Raw genomic sequence first — 17,338 nt, 5'->3', positions numbered from 1 at the left:
GTGCCTCAAACAGGAAACATCCAGTTTTGAGGAGCTGTGACTCACTGTTTGTGTTGTTGATTTCCGGCGTGCAAAAACAGCCAGAGTAATGTAAAGTAGCCGGTGTCCTGACAAATCAAGTCCCGTTATGGACCGTTGACCAAAAACTAGCACTGGTGGTTTAACACTGAACATTTAAACATTTTAATGCTGCCTGTGTCTTTTAACCAAACTGGGTCCAAAAAATAAAATAAATGGCAGGATTTCTGCAGCATGTGATCTAGGCTTGACATGGGCGTTAATGTAGACACAATGGTTTCTCAGCTCAACAGTGTGTCAGGTTTGAATTAGTGAACACAGATAATACAATACACACACACATTTGTTCCCGGCGCCCCCCCCGCAGCGTTGGTCTGGTTTCACACTCAACTTCATTCTACCGAACCCTGGTGCGTTTGTGTGTATCTTACGTCATCGCAAACGTGCACGGCACATGATAGAAAACAGAACATGGGTCAGTATATTGTGTTTATTAATTTGGTGCTATTATGTGCAGCTGAGTGAACAACACAGGTTTACTGTGTGTCATAAAGTGGCTTTCTGCTGCTTGCAAACAAACTCTTTTGAGGAGACAGTGGATTTCCATTAATTTGTTGCCCTGATTCCACACGCTATGCCCAAATACACCGCAGGCTCACTTTCGCTCATATCCAAAGTAAATCATCAACACTATCATCCCTTACATGTGTTTTATTTAACTAAATACATAATAATCAGCTTAAACTAGGGTTGGGTATTGGTTGGGTTTTATCCGATACCAGTACCTACTCGGTATTTTTCAAACGGTTCCGGTGCTTAAACGGTTCTTAAACCGGTACTTAAGAAAACGAAACTGCACACACTTTATCAAAAAAATAATATCTGTGTGTGTTTTCTGAAAAAGATTTTCTGATTTCTGATTAAATTAAAAATTGTGCTGATGTAGCCGAAAACACTTAAGTTAAGATAAAAATGTTGTCTTCTAATATTATTTATATATATTATATATATATATTATATATCAATTATATTACATATTAGATATTATAGACTTTTACAAAACAGAGAAATATCTGACACTGAGCAGAAATATTTAACACACAAAGTATAGCCTCATATAAATATACTTGATATACTTCATACTTGATATGCAAGATTAGCAGTTGGCATTAAAATACTAGACTTACCCGAAGAGGAACACTGCAGCTGAACTTGAACTTTAGTCAAGAATGTCAGAGGTTTTGGGTTCTAATCCGCATGCGTAGTTTTTTTTAAACCCATAATGCTCATCAGTGGTTGTATATCAAGCAGGGACACTTTGTGTGCATTATATGTTGTGATTTCACCAGAACGAATAGATATGAGGCGCCGTCTAGGGCTTAAATCGAACTTCATTCACGCACACATAAAACGCTTGCATACACATATACTAAGTAGTCACACATACATGTATACTGCTGAATGCTCCAACTATATGAAATGCACAATTAACGTCACATCTAAAGTCGCTCACGCACACACACACACAAACCGCGCACATACTCATCTGAGACGCGAGCACATCACACACACACACACACATAAACTCGCGCACATACTCATCTGAGACGCGAGCACATCACACACACACACATAAACTCGCGCACATACTCATCTGAGACGCGAACACACACACACACACACACAAACTCGCGCACATGCTCATCTGAGACGCGAGCACACACACACACACACACAAACTCGCGCACATACTCATCTGAGACGCGAGCACGCACACACAAACTCTCCAAGCACATACTCTTATATAGACGGCGCCTCATAAATAGATCGATCTCTGCAACGTATTGAAGCGCGCGTCCGAGTGCGGTGTGCGCGAGCCACAAGAGAAAATAATTTTCAGCGCTAGATCGTCTCTTATTTAACAAACGAACGAAATGAATGCTCTGCTGGTTAACTGGAGATGTTTTGTTATTGGATCATTCGTGCCGCGAGATGTTTTATAGGGGGCGGTGAAAAAAGTCCGGCACCGAAATCAGGCACCGAAAGTTGCGTTCTTATTCGGTCTGGTTACTACCGTTTACGTCGGGTTTCGGTACCCAACCCTAGCTTAAACACATGGGCAGGTCACTTTACTTCCTGAACAAGCGCGCACCCGACCCGAGTCAGTGTTGCTTTCACACTCATGCGAACCACGGCACGGTTCGAGCGCAACCAAACTCAGGCAGTCTCGGGTTCGGTACCCCAGTGCACACCCGGGTCCGCATGACAGCGTTCACATTAGGGATTTTTCATGTGAACCGTGCCCCGTTCCGAACTAAACTGCCAGTGTGAAAGCACCCTAAATCTGTGTTAGTGAGCACTTCTCCTTTGCCGAGATAATCCATCCACCTCACAGGTGTGGCATATCAAGATGCTGATTAGACAGCATGATTATTGCACAGGTGTGCCTTAGGCTGGCCACAATAATAGGCCACTCTTACTTCAAACCATAAGAACTTTTGTATGAAAGAATAAAGTTAAGCTGGATAGTGATTAGTGCTGCGATCTGTTAGTGTTTAATGTTCTGTTGGGATTTAAAGGGTTTCTGTTGTTTGATTTTGAGGGTCACCATTTCTGTGCTTCAGAAAATACTGATGTTATGCTGCATGTTGCTTTATTTAAAGGTAATAGTAATCACTAACGCAATGATGTCTAGATTACATTAGCTCTTGAGTGATGTTGCTATATCTCATAGTTAACTGCACTAGATCTGCATTTTACAGTAAAAATGTTTGATCATAATTCAGGAAATACCTGTAAATAAGTGTTTTTCTTTAAAACGATTAATGAACATTTCTGTAAACATTATTTAAATTAAGACATTTTAACTTTAATTTTAAATTGTACAGTGACTGAAATGCATGCAGTGGAGGTGTAAAGGCATTGGGGGACTGGTGGGCAGATTTATGGTCTGTATTAGTGAAAAGCTGTGATTAAATGTTCTTTGTTGAGAGGTTTTTACCTCCCATCTAGCAGGTAACATCTGATTCTGTGGTCAATGTGTCACTTCCTGATGAAAGTCAGAGAGACTTTAAATCTTCACTGAATGTTCATCAGATCAGGTTGAGGTTCATCATCAAGAGCAACACAACTTATTATAATACCTGATAATTGTTCATAATGTCCATCAGCATCTGGGTTTTCATCGTATTTTTCATCAGTGTGGAGGGTAGGATAAATCTTTTAAATATATTTTATTGATTAACATTGTTTAAGTGGATGTATTGAACAGCATTTTCTGAAACCTCAACATTGTTTCACGTTTCATGGGTTAGTCTGGAGAAACATGAAACTTAATGAGGATGAGAAATTATTATTTTTGGTTTTACATGTAGACATTTTGTCACTAGTTTCATGAAAAACTAAATAGTTCATTATGTGTGTGTGGTCATGACAGCGGTATAATGTAAATATAGAATTATGATAATAGCATTTATGTAGGAGATGGTGATATGACCATTTCCTGCCACAGTTTTTTTAACGTTTCCTTTGTACTTTTTGTATTGCAAGCTTTAACAGCATATACAGTAAGGTTACAGCCACGTTATTATAGTTTATTTAGTTTTATTTTGACTTTATTAATATGACTTTTTAGTTAAGGTTCGTTTGTTTTTACTCCATGAATGTAATTTTTAGAATTAATGAATATTATTTAAATAGTGTCAATGATTATAGTGTAATTAAGGCAGTGCATTAAAAAATGTAATTAATTTGTTAATTTTTGTTATTGTTTGTTTGTTTTTAGGCTGCATAAAATGTTTCAACATAATTCTGTACAGTCATTTTTTAAACAAATATGTGAAATATTCATTTTGCAACAATAAAATTTCAAACGTCATTGTCACATGACCTCACTATATTGTATGTTTAATTTAGCAAGTATCATCTTTTAAAGATAAAGAAGCATCTATCATTTTTAATGTAATTTTGTGTAGAAATTCCTTTGTATATGTAAAAATCTCTATAAAGAAGTCTAGAAATCAGTTGTTATTACTCCTCGTTTATTTGCCACACTGAAAATCATATAAAAAATGTCATAGTTTAACAGGTAATCTAGGTTTTCAGAAAAAAGTAATGTGCTATTCTGCTAATGACTGTTATAGGCAGGATAGGAGGAAGTAACAGGCGTTCCACGTTTTTGTGGGTAGTTGGGGTTGGGAGGGCTTTATTTTATAGTAGCTTTAGTTTGTATGTAATTATTTTTTCAAATTCTTTCCGATTTAGTGACTGGCGAGTGGGATGAGTTAAAGATTGTGATGGAGGGAGATGTTCTCACTCTGCAAACAGGAGACGCTGAGCTTGAGAGTCTCAGAGAAGCAACATGGCTGTTAGAAAGAGGTGATCGAACTGTCCGTATCGCACAGATGTATTACGGTTTTGCACCTTTTTATGAGGAGAGACTGACCGGCAGAGTGAAAATGGACCCAAAGACTGGAGCCCTGACCATCTGGAACATCAGCACCGGCGACTCTGGACTGTATGAAGTTTCTCTCCATAATGGATCCATACATGCGAGAAGGTTCAAAGTTGATGTTTATGGTAAGTTTTAGTTGCAGCTGGTATAAAAATAACAAAAACTATCAATAAGGTTAAGGAATAGGTGTCAGTAAATGAGGGAATATCTGTTTGACATGATCACTTAAGGACATATTATGGTCCTGGGGTACCAGTCTTTTTAGAAACGCCCTCGTCACACCACAAAATGTTAAAAAAGACATAAAAAAGAAGGGAACAGTAATTGTAATGCTGATTCTTTAAATTTCCTATTGATTTTTAAAATTGTGAACCATGCATGTAGTGTGTGATTAAATGGCCAGACTGTAAGGTATTACATCACAAATATGATTTCTTACAGAAATTGTAAGAAAAAAATACAATTAAAGAGATATTTCACCGCTGGAAAGATAAATGTGTATTTAAATTGGGTCATTTATGTAGGACAACTTTGTTGTCACTTTGATTATAAAGCAGTGACAACAAAGTAGACCTGTGTGATAAGCCACTATAAGTGCTGATCTGGTTCCCATTTCATTGTTTCATATTGTACTAGCAGACACTTTGCACACATTCATGCATTGTTCACCTTTCACCTTTTCGGTTTCCCTGCAAATTCCCAATTTAAAGACAATGCCTTTGTGTCTTTTTTTTAAAGGGACTCTTTCTGTACCTACCATCAGGTCACTTAGTGTAAACCAAACTCAAGGTAAGTCCCCCACCTTCTCTGATTATTAATTTAGCAGACTACATAAATAGTTATGTAACATATATGGACATAAGATTCAAAATGATGCACTACAACGCTCCATATCTGACCAGACGTTGTCAGCTACAGAATAGATTTTTTTTTTAAAGATAAAATGTATAATAGTGATATTTTTACTATCACATACATCACTGTTTTAACCATATGTATATGTACAGTATCCCACGTTCGACCTCTCCAGACACATCAACATGTTAGAACGGTTAACATGATGGTGTTCATCACTCGCACTAACAAATCAATTCATTTTCATGCAAAATGTGAACGCTCTGTGCAGCCTATGGCTGTAAAAACCACCAAGCTATAAGTTTCATACAAAATGGGTTGAGGTTTGTCTTTTTATACAGTATGTATTAATTAACTCAATATTACAGGTCTTTAAACTATGGTAACTTTTTAATGTTGTGTTAGCTAACGTCTTTGTCTTGTTGTATTGTGTTAGTTTAGCAATTATAATGTTTTGGTCTACACTAAAAGTATGTAACATTTGCTAGTTAACCAGCTTTGATCCAGCCACTAATGAGGAATCTATGTATAAATATCTATGGTTGTAACAGATGAATAAATAAGCAGTGTTCTTTCATCCTCACTCTTATAGAAATCAGTTTGTTTGGCTCACTGATTCATTTTATGTACAATACAACTGGGAAGTCAGATTCATTTCAGTGAATCACCCAGACAGCAACATAGTGTCGGCCCAGATCTGGGCAATTTGTTCAGACAAAATATGAACATAAATGTTAACTGCAAAATCAGTTTTGCAGTAAAATTTCAATTCAGCTGTTCTTCACTGTGTTGTTGACAGTCATATAGTTCAGGTTCAATGTGCCCTTCTTTTATTGCAAAAATCATAGTTACAACCCCTGAGGCCGACAACAAACATATTTTTTACACTTTTAGTTACAATACCACAGTGAAAGCACAGTCATCAAAGGACAAAACAAACACTTTATCAAAAAGAAAATGGTAAAAGACAACAAAAGAAATGACACCCACTCCCCGAGAAGCTGACAGTAAACCATGAACATTAAAAACGAGGCACACCACAGGCAGGAAACCAAGCAAACTACTACATAGAGTAGCTACAATAAACACAACAGGTTAATCCAAATCCATTTCAACCACAGGAATTGTCAACCCCCCTTATCATTCCTTTATCTAGGGATGAGTAGTAATGGAGAGAAAACTGTGCGGTTTAACACTCCTGACCCCTGAGTCACAGCTGCAAGAGTTGGTAAAGGTTTTCTCTAAAATGTTCAGAATTAATCTCATAACAGATGTCCACTAGGTACATCAATGCGGCCACAGAAGATCTGCTCTGTGCTCTGCTCTGTGAGAAATGATCGAGACGTGTCCATCTCATGGTATAAAGGGAGTGAAATGATGAACCAGACCAGCAATCCTGATCTCAACATCATCCTCAGTTTACCATTAGAGCTTCATTATAAAGACTCAGAGATCTACAGCTGCATGACTGCAAATCCAGTGAGCAACAAGAGTGTCCGTCTTCACATGAAAGAGATCTGCCAACAACATGAAGGTATGGAAACTCATTTACCACAAAACTCTCTTCCTGCCACAGTGACCTCTGTGCAGCTTCTGTTTTTCCACAAACAAAGACATTTAATATGACTGATGTTTATGAATCTCTTCTGTTTCAGATTGTCTGGATCATTGTGGCGGCACTGAGGCTCTGATTCGACTGGTTCTGTCTGGTCTGGTGGGAATCGCCACTGTTGTATTTCTGGTTGATCATGTGAGGATTCAGAGAAGAGCTGCTGCTTCTGTTTGATGATGATGATGATGATGATGATACTTCCATGAGATGACACAATGACCTTGTCTTCTAGTGAGAATCCTCACACAAAAAAAAAAGTATACTTCAAGTTCATTTTATGAAGTTTTTTTAAAAGTATTTTAAGAAGTTATATTTTTAAGTATACTTTATGTAGCAAGTATACTAATGTCAATGTACTATATTAAACTTGTAAGGGTACTGTTTTGAACTAAATTGGCAAAATTTAGCATATAAAAACTATGGGCCCTATCTTGCACCCAGCGCAATTGACTTTGTACACCGACGCATGTATCATTCCTATTTTGCACCCGACGCACAGCAGACTTTTCCCTCCACAGACGCACGTCTGTAAATTAGGGAATGAACTTGTGCTCCCGGAGGCGGTTCAGTGAAAAGAGGAGGCGTGTTCCGGCGCAAACGTTCCCTGGTGCTATTTTGCAGTTTCAGAAAACAGTTCCGTCACTGACCAGGAGAAACCTAGTCTAAAGTCAGTGGCGTGTTGTGCATGTTATTCAGATGCTATTTTAAGGGCGTATGCTTGGCCATAATCAATGTAGCGTGTGCACAACGTGCATGCATTTTTCTTATCTCATCTACACACAGACACAGCAGTTCTCATTTTTAGAAAACCATACATTATTACAAGGAAAAATATTAACACACGAGGGAAATTGTGGTGTCCATGAAGATGTGAAAAAATAGGCATAAATCTAGCTTACACATTTACCCAAATTTTTATACGCCTGTTTAACCGAAGCTAATTTGGGTGTGTTTCTCCATCCCCAATGTCACTTCTCTGTGTTTTACGGCCCTGACGAGAACGTCGGTCTCCTCGGCTTTGAACCGCTCCTGGCGCGCGCCTGGCAAATCCGCCGTTATAATAGCAATCCGCCATTGAACAAGCGCGCCTGCTCTTAAAGGGAATGTGAGATGTCGCTCTGATTGGTTTATTTCACGTTACGCCCAAACCACACCTATGAATAATGAAGCTACTTCAGACCAACCCATTTTAGATTTGCGTCGGGCGCAAGAGTAATTTATCCCGCCGCTATAACAGCAACAGCGCACAAGACCCGCCCACAAAGTTACTTGCTTTTCGCGCTTGATACTTGCGTTTCAGATTGTTAAAATAGGGCCATATATGTTGAAGTGTACTATAGGTAAAAAAAAAAAATAAAAATAAAAAAAGCGAGCTGGTATCGCCGGCGATACAGCCGACCTCAGGGGGTTAACAGTAGTAAATTTTAAGTGCACAACTAGTTCACAACTACATTTCTCATTTGTACTGCATCTGTACTACAAGTAAACTTATAAGTATAATAGTTGTTTACTAGTAGTAAAAAAATAAAATAAAAAGTTTAATAAAATACACTTTGAAGTATACTCTCAGTAAACTACTAGTTTAGTAGTTTTATACTTGTATACTTGTAAGTTTTCTTTAAGTGAACATGTTACGTGTCGGAACATACATTTTGGGTGCTTCTTAATTCTTATTTGTGCATCCTCGTTTCCTTTCCTCGCGTCTCAGCTCCACCCCTGTAGGAAGCGAGGGAAGAAAAGGAGGACGGAGGGATTGAAGGAAAGCTTTTTTATACATTGGAATACTTGATCACTCGAGCGTCATCAGCAGCGCTCAAAGGGTCTGCCCTTATGTTGTTGAAGTTTGGTTATTTAAGAAATTCATAAATAATAATAAAGCATGATACCCTGTTGAAATATGTAAGAAGTGTGGTTTATATAAACAGCCATGGTAAAGTATTTGAAGGCGGAGGAGAATTTATACGTGCGTCACGTTTAGTCGATAAAACTCTTCCACCAAGGATACACCTGTGCATTCTCGCTCATAACTCCTCAGGAAGCCTCCTCACTCCTCACTCCTCACTTCTCGACTCCTCGCGGTGCGATAGAGAATTGAGATGTCCTTCAAGATGGCTGAGCTCAATCGGTTTCCAGGTCATAAGATGGAGGACGGAGGAGCGAGGAGGGATATTGAGAAGCACCCATTGTGTTTCATTCATGTTGTTCAGAGCAAGTGTGTGCGCGCATTGCCCCCTCTCTCTTTTTTTTTCTCTCTCTCCCTGTTGCTCCTCGCTCATTTGAGTGTAACTGCAGCTGTTTAAATGGGCGGGGCTGATGCCACTCAGCGTGTGGAGATAAGCTGAAGGCCTGCTCATCGAGTTCTCCCTCCTGCTTCCTTGTGTAAAGCGTGTGTGTATGAGCTTTTACCTAAACAGTGGCGTGTTAATGCCGGTTGGCTGAGTTGTGCTTCTATTCATGTGAAAGCTCCTCGTGAGGGGTTTGAAGTGTTAGCGGTACAGGCCGGTAACTGTAGTAGCCAGTGGTGTAGTCTACGTGATACGCAGGTATACGTCGTATACCCGGGGGGGCGGAACTCCGGGTGGGAGTAGGAGACGGAACTCCGGGTGACACATATTTACAGGTGTCGCACTCCATGTTTGTGAGTGTGGCACGTAACAAACATAATAATAATAATAATAATAAACTATTTTATAAAGCGCCTTTAAAAGCAACTTCTCAAAGCGCTGTACACAATAAGCAATACAAAGCTCAAATAATAAAAGTAACACCAATAATCAAACGCTAATTTAAAAAGATTTGTCTTAAGTCTACCTTTAAAAATGTCATAGTTCTGAGCTTCCCTCAAGATCAAGAGGCAGAGAATTCCAAAGGACAGGAGCATATGAAGAAAAAGCCCTGTCACCCATAGATCATAAGCGTGTATGAGGAACAACCAACAAGTTGGATTCTGAAGATCGCAGTCTCTGATTTGGAGTATAGGAAATTAACAATTCAGATAAATAATAAGGAGCCAAGCCATGAGTTGCCATTGAGTTTAATACAAACCAGACGTTCCAATACGGTGGGAGGCATTTAAGGCCTATATTAGGGGGCAAATGATCAGCTTTACTAGTTCTAAGACAAACAGATCTGCCCTTAAAATTATTGAATTGTAACAGAGTATCAAGGATTTAGAAGAAATTTTCAAACAAGATACTCCTGAACTGAAACATAAACTTTTGCTACTTAAAGCAGAATTGAATGACATCTCTACTAATAAAGCTGCGGCTAATATAACTAGGCTTAAACAAACATATTATGACCAAGGAGAAAAGGCTGGAAGGTTATTGGCATGACAAATTCAGGCTCAACAAAATGAAGGGGGGATTAACAAGATAGAAACTATATGGACAAATGACCACGGTTCCAACTGATATTAATAATGCTTTTAGAAAATATTATGAAGATCTTTATAAATCGACACCTCCGGGGAATACCCATCATTATAAAACATTTATGGATGAGATTCAGATTCTGTCCATGTCTGAGGAAGACTCCAAAGTATTGGATCAACCAATTGAAGAAGCAGACCTGAATGCAGCCATTGTATGAATAGTGGGAAAGCACCAGGTCCCGATGGTCTACCTATAGACATCTATAAGATCTTTCACAACAAATTGATAACCCCCGATGATTGGCATGATGAATGAATCATTCAGTAATGGAGAACTTCCTTTTTCCTTGCGTTCAGTCCTCATAACTTTAATTCTTAAGCCAGGGAAAGATCCTACAAGATGTGGCTCTTACAAACCAAAAGGGTGGAGTGGGACTATCTTTTTGATACCCTCTCTTGTTTTGGTATCGGTCCTTATTTTATAAATTGGATACATTTTATATTCAAATCCCACAGCAGAGATAATGTCTCACACCCCCCTTCCAGACCCCCTTTAAAAATGCTTGTGAAGGTTTTAAATATCTTGGTATTAATATCACCGCAGACATAAATAATGTGGCTACCAGCAATTATAATTATATAACTAAATGAATCACTGAATCAAATTAATAAATGGTCATCCCTACCAATTTCTCAGATTGGACATATCAATATATTAAAAATGAATGTTCTCCCCAAATTCTTATATTTATTTCAATCAATTCCTCTGCCCCCACCACATAATTTTTTCTGTAATATGAAGAAGATTTTCACCAATTTTATTTGGGCAAATCGACGTCCCAGGCTGAGGCTCTCTCTTTTGTAATTACCATAAAGGGGAGGGTTGTAGTTGCCTAATCTTAAGTGGTATTACTGGGCAGCTCAGCTGTGTTTTGGTTTACAAACAGAAATTCTATCCCTTGGGTACGGATTGAGGCGAGTACAACTCAACAATTGCCTTTGTATCTGTACACGACACCCCTGCCCAAACTGAAAAGAGCCACTTCCAACCCCTTTGTTAAAAATACTATTTTGGTATGAAGTTTTGAAACATATTGGACAGATTCCACAATTATCACAATTTACCCCTAATTTGGGGAAACACTGTGTTTACGCCAGGGACACATGATGGTGGTTTTAAAATCTGGGCATCAAATGGTTTGAACAAAGTGGCAGATTTATTTAGCAATGAAACTATGCTCATTTTTTAGGAATTAAGACAAAAGTTTGATTTGCCTAAAACCCTTTTTTTATATATAATCTTAATCTTAAAATTAGGAATTTTATCAATAAGACACAACATCATTCTCTTCTCTTACCAGATCTGTCCTCTTTAGAAAAAATTACTTTAAACCGCCTTAATGGTGCTAGGCAAGTTTCCTTGTTTTATAGACTGATTTCCACTAACTGCAAGGAAAATATGGAGTGTTGTGGCAATTTCTGGCAAAAACAATAATTAAACAATCATCATCACTGCATAAGAGACACCAAGAATCAAATTGTATTTTAAAAGATATTTATTCTCTTCCATGAGGCTTAGTCACAAAATCACAGCAGCTACCCCGTGACGTGAGCAAGACCTGACACCCCGCCCAGGAAATTCCCTTGTTATACTCCTTCTTCAAGGTCTTTCCTCTGTAGTTTTCCACTCATCCAGCATGGCCACATCCAGCTGATTTAGAATAGAATGACCCCTTTAACCCCCCTTGGCTAAATTATCTTCCATAAAGAGTTAAATGTTCTTATCCACTTGTCTTACTGTGTGTGTCTTGCTTACGTCAGGTGTACAAACATACATAAATTCCAGAAGAGAAACAATGCTTAAAACAATGTTTAAGAAAGTTCATAAAAAAAAAGTAAAATATCATTTTTTCTACAACACGGAGAAAAAGCGTTTGGCTTGGTGTCAAGATATAGCCTAAGTGAGAATATAACAGAAGATGAATGGCAGAGTATCTGCTTAAAGGCCCAAACCCAGACAATTAATACCAGGTTTAAACTTCTGCAGTACAAGTGGATTATGAGAGTATACATAACTCCAGAATTACTACATACATTTAATCCCAACATTCCCAATCAATGTATAAAATGCAACCTAGAGATAGGAGCTTCATACCATTGCTTATGGAAGTGTCCTCAAGTTCAACTTTTTTGGGTTTTTGACTTTTTGTCACTTGTGGTGAAACAGAATGTCCCCAAATGTCCTAAACTTTGTATATTTAATATTTTCCTGTAACTTGCACTTTAACTAGCTCTGGTGAGAAAATGTTGACCTTCTGTTTATTACAAGCAAAACTTGTAGTCGCTCGACATTGGAAAAACACAGAAAGCCCTAATTTTAAACAATGGTTACAGGAATTGTCTGTTGTTTGGCTTTAGAGAATCTCACATATATTGTTAAGGGAAAACCTGAAAAGTTTTTGAAAGTATGGAATCCCTTTATAGGATTTTTGAAAGAAGCTGAACCAAATAGTTTATTTTCTGTGTAACCAGGCATAGCATGCACCATGTCATAATATTAATGTACCATTGTTTTGACTTGTGTATAGTATAGATTTTTTTATTTTTTATTGAAAGTATTCTTTCTTATTTTTAGTTTCAAAGAAGTATACTAATAGCACACTTGAATAAACTTATTTTTAGTAAGGGACAAAATGTTGCAAGATATGTTAGCCAGCATGTTATTGCTTTGACAAGGAAGTTGATGTGCAGGGAGAAAGAGCTTAAAAGAACAACACTCTCCAAAATGCCATGAAAAGGGATATACTGGAGAAAAAATTGCATGACTCTTTTGTCTGTATGTTTGTTTGTGTCCTCTTATAAAAACAGAAACTCTTGCATAATCACCCATTCATTCACTAAGAGCAAAATGAAGAGAAATTTCCTATTGAATAGACATTAACAGAATTTTTAGGGTTGATTAAAAGTGATAGTTGACTCATCATTCACTCACCTTCATATGGGTCCAAACCTGTATGACTTTCTTCTGCAGAACAATGTCTGCTTCTGTCCATACAATGGAAGTCAATAGGCACCCATGTAGTGTGGTTACCAATACCAGTTACCATGTTACCAGTTGTGTGAACCGTACCTTTAAGATGAACAGTCTCTTCTGGTGGATAATGAATATACAATTACATTTATTAATACATTGTCACATATGTGTGTGTGTGTGTGTGTGTGTGTGTGTGTGTGTGTGTGTGTGTGTGTGTGTGTGTGTGTGTGTGTGTGTGTGTGTGTGTGTGTGTGTGTGTGTGTGTGTGCGTGTGCGTGTGTGCGTGTGTGCGTGTGCGTGTGTGTGTGTGTGTGTGTGTATATATATTGTTGGGTGAAACATGCAATTGATTCTATTATGACTCATATAAACAGGCTTATATTGACTATAACAATGCTTGTATGTAAAGGAGAACACTGCATAAGGTTTTTATAAGAAACCTTATTGTATGGAAACAATGTAAAAGGTTTTTATAAGAAACCTTATTGTTAAGATAAACACTATAAAGAGTTTTTATAAGAAACTCTTGAATTTGGTTTATAATAATGACACTGAGACATGTTTGATTTGAAATTGTTTAATTGGTTTATAGTAATGATGTTTAATTTGAAATTGTTTAATTGGTTTATAATAATGACACTGAGACATGTTTAATTTGAAATTGTTTAATTGGTTTATAATAATGACACTGAGACATGTTTAATTTGAAATTGTTTTATTGATAAATCTGATTGGTTAAAGAAAAAAGACACTGTAAACCATTTGTAGAAAAATCATTTATTAAAGGAAGAAATAGGCTAGATAGAAATAGTACTATGTATTAGAAAGCATATATTCAGTAAAATGAAAAAGTATTACCTGGTTGTTGTATTCTAGACCAAGAAGAGAAGACGGCTAAGGGCCCGAGCTCGTAAGAGGAAAACAAGGCTAAGGAAGGTGTCTTTTATGGAAGTTGTAAAAAGACTGAAGGAGTTGACAATTGTTCCAGATCTGGGATTGGATAAATTGTCCATATGTAACTGAATATGTTATGAAGGGGTGTGATGAAATGAATTATAAAAAGTACAGTAAGACATATGAGAGGCAGACGCTGTGAAGGAAGACGGCCTCTCCATTGTTTGATGATCCAAGCCTGACACCTGCTGGCGAAGCTTGTGAACTGACAGACTCTTGAACTTTACTTTGATTTTCGACATTATATGTAAAACACTTATTATTGTAATAATAAACTACTAATAATTGATATAAAAAGAACCAACTTGCCACAAGTCTCTGCTTTATGAAAGAGTTGAGCTGAACTAAACCACGGAGAAGTCTTTCTTCTAAGTTGTGAGTATGGACATTCAAATACTTATTATTTAGAATGAATTTGACTTACTTTACCTTAACCTGAGAATAATTAAAATAAGGTAGAAGGTGTTTACACCATAAAACAATACACACACACACACACACTAGCTCTGGTAAGAAAATAAATGAATATATATACACACTTAGTTTCTGGTCATTGTCTTAGCGTGCCTTTGTATTTTTTTTCTTCATACCTGGATTATATTCTTATCAAATGCTACAAATAGATAATTTCCTTCCCTCTTTTTCTATTTCCCCTCAACCAGAATGTTATGCATGGTTTTAAAAAAAAAAAAAAAGATAATTTGTATAAATATTATAACAAAATATAAATAATTTGAATATCTTTTCTGCCTTCCAGATATACCTTTACATGGATATGCACAGATATTCACATTCAATTCACATTAATGTGTGTAGTGTATTTATTTATTTCAAAGCAGCTTTACAGAAAATGCACGTGTCTACATTACAGTTACAGAAATGTACATATGCAAATCAGTTAGCTAACAATGTATTAATTTAAGGAAGAAACAATAAGCTCATTAAAGTGATTATTAAGAGTTGTGAACAAAGATTACAATATATATCAAATTTAGTATTGGTGCATGTTGATTCAGAGTATGCGTCATCTGACATAAAATATGAACAAATATAGTATTTAGTAGTTTATTATTTATAGCCAGTATTCTTTTATTTTCTTTTACAAATAGTTTGATTATTAAAACTTATTTAAATAATCATTACTACTATTATCAGCATCATCATCATCATTACCACCATTTTTACCATTAGCAACACCATAATTTTTATTATTTACATAATTATTTGTATAATTACTTTTAATCTCATCATCATTATCATCCTCATCATTACTACAAACAATACTCTCTCTATCACAATAATTATTTGTATTATTATGTTTACTATCATCATCCTCATCCTCACTATAGTTATTATTCTGCAAAAGCTGTTCAGGTCTTCCATTTTCTTGTCCCACCGATGGATCTGGTATCAGGACCTCAGTTAGAATGTCCTCATCTTCTGAAGGAGGAGTCCGGGCCACCATCTCGAAAGAATCACCTGTAGTCTGTTCACCTGCTGATTGTGAGAAAAGGAGAGTTTTGTCAAATCCCTAAGAAACTTTGTGATATTTGTTCATGATACAAACCCATCTAGTGAACTCACCTTTAATGTTGCTTTCTATGAAAAAAAGATTCTTTAGATACTTTTTGAAGTCACTAGCTGGAGACTCGTTTTTTTTCTCCCACTGTAGGGAGACGAGAATGTGTAAATTAATCAGTCAATCAATCACAGTCAATTAATACCAAAGTTAATACCAAAATAAACAAAACAGGCTTTATAAATCAATAAATGTAAATAATAAATCAATGTACCTAATGAATGACATTTTAATGATCTTCTATGGCTTTAAATGAAATCCTTTATGAGCAAAATATCTCTTTCACGAATTCCTCAAAAACAAAACTGCATAGAATACATGGACTTCACTGAACACTGCTGTCAATAAGGCTACAAAAACAGAAGTGTTGCTACATTTTCCTCTGATTATACTTGCCTTTAGACACCACCAGGCCAAACTGCCTGCGAGTATGACCACTGCAATGCCCACTGCGATTATGACCACTGCAATGCCCAAAGTGGACAGATCAACTGTCCCGGGTGTCTCCCGTGATGGAGGATCTGGGCTGATGGTACAGGTCCCTGTATAACAAAAACAACAAGAGATATGAAGTTCTTCAAGATAAACTTTAAATCAGATTGGTTGCTAAAGCATTGGTATTTGGGAAAGTTTGCTAGCTAGTTGCTAGAGAGTTTTGGGAAGATGCTAGGCAGCTAAAGGGGACAGGGCTGGCGATATGACAGGGAGAACGAGCGCAGTGAAAAAGTAAATATATACCAAGTCAGGGAGAAAGGTGTAGTTTTATTTTTACAATAAACAGTGTAGAAGCAGAATATCTCTACTGGACCCAATTCTTACCGCAATCTCATTTTATTCACTGTAAAAACTGTAAAATAAAAAAATAAAAAATAAAATATGTTAGAGCAGTAGTCCATATTTCCCTTATGCCCGCTTAAAGCGAACACTTAATTTGAGGATCAAATGAAATGTAAGACAAAAATATTGTTTTCGGACATGAAAGCATAGATGTTATCTTTTGTTTTGCTATAAATTAATCACTGACACTAAACTGACAATAATGTAAGCCACAGGGAGACCGCAGACAGCAGTCATGCACTGTATTGCATTACTAGAAAGCTAGGACATAAACAGATTTGTAATACAAAGTATTTTTCCAAAATAAAGTTAATAGTACAGTAGTCAACATTTGAAGTGGATCAAAACCTTTCATCAAAGTTATACATGAATTTTGAACAATACCATTTCTTGACGTAGGATAACTCTGATGAACTTTTCTGATCCACTTCAAATGTTGACGTATGTACTGTATTTCAGTGCCATGACCGCGCGGACAGGAACATGTGTGACGAAGCCATGCGCTCTTACTAGACCGTCTCATTCTAGCGTTTAATTGCTGAGGACACTATAGCCTACAAGCAAGGGCGCCGTAAAGGGGTGGAAGGTTAGGACGATTCTAAGGGCCCAGGCTGATTTAGGGC

The 17,338-nt window shown here is 37.0% G+C and overlaps 2 protein-coding genes across 3 annotated transcripts in view; one reads left to right on the top strand and one right to left on the bottom strand.

Annotated features, from left to right (window-relative positions):
* Positions 1-2,885: 2,885 nt before the first annotated feature.
* LOC309480967 (CD48 antigen-like) lies at positions 2,886-8,274 on the top strand. The gene is made up of 5 exons (XM_082145739.1): positions 2,886-3,226; positions 4,282-4,596; positions 5,210-5,260; positions 6,609-6,860; positions 6,982-8,274. Exons 1-5 carry the CDS (start codon positions 3,178-3,180, stop codon positions 7,110-7,112), a joined length of 798 nt encoding a protein of 265 aa, XP_082001865.1. The 5' UTR covers positions 2,886-3,177; the 3' UTR covers positions 7,113-8,274.
* Positions 8,275-15,110: 6,836 nt separating this feature from the next.
* Positions 15,111-17,338, bottom strand: part of LOC309480947 (uncharacterized protein) — a 75,307-nt gene continuing 73,079 nt past the window's right edge. For both annotated transcript variants that reach the window (XM_082145707.1, XM_082145708.1), the window contains exons 4-6: positions 16,275-16,420; positions 15,884-15,965; positions 15,111-15,796 (exon numbers count right to left, since the gene is read on the bottom strand). In XM_082145707.1, the coding sequence (XP_082001833.1) occupies positions 15,417-15,796; positions 15,884-15,965; positions 16,275-16,420 (608 nt within the window). In that variant the 3' untranslated portion in view covers positions 15,111-15,416. The remainder of the gene's footprint in view (positions 15,797-15,883; positions 15,966-16,274; positions 16,421-17,338) is intronic.

This window comes from Leuciscus leuciscus, assembly GCF_965113295.1.
Source record: "Leuciscus leuciscus genome assembly, chromosome: 18".
In the NCBI taxonomy this organism is placed as follows: domain Eukaryota; kingdom Metazoa; phylum Chordata; class Actinopteri; order Cypriniformes; family Leuciscidae; genus Leuciscus; species Leuciscus leuciscus.
This window is presented reverse-complemented; position numbering and strand designations above follow the sequence as displayed.

What these genes read in the sequence shown, in the direction of transcription:
- LOC309480967 (XM_082145739.1), top strand. Translation starts at nt 3,178, where the DNA reads ATGTCCATCAGCATCTGGGTTTTCATCGTATTTTTCATCAGTGTGGAG. An exon ending in ATTTTTCATCAGTGTGGAGG is followed by an intron (nt 3,227 to 4,281) that starts GTAGGATAAATC and finishes TTTCCGATTTAG; the next exon opens with TGACTGGCGAGTGGGATGAG. An exon ending in GATCTGCCAACAACATGAAG is followed by an intron (nt 6,861 to 6,981) that starts GTATGGAAACTC and finishes CTTCTGTTTCAG; the next exon opens with ATTGTCTGGATCATTGTGGC.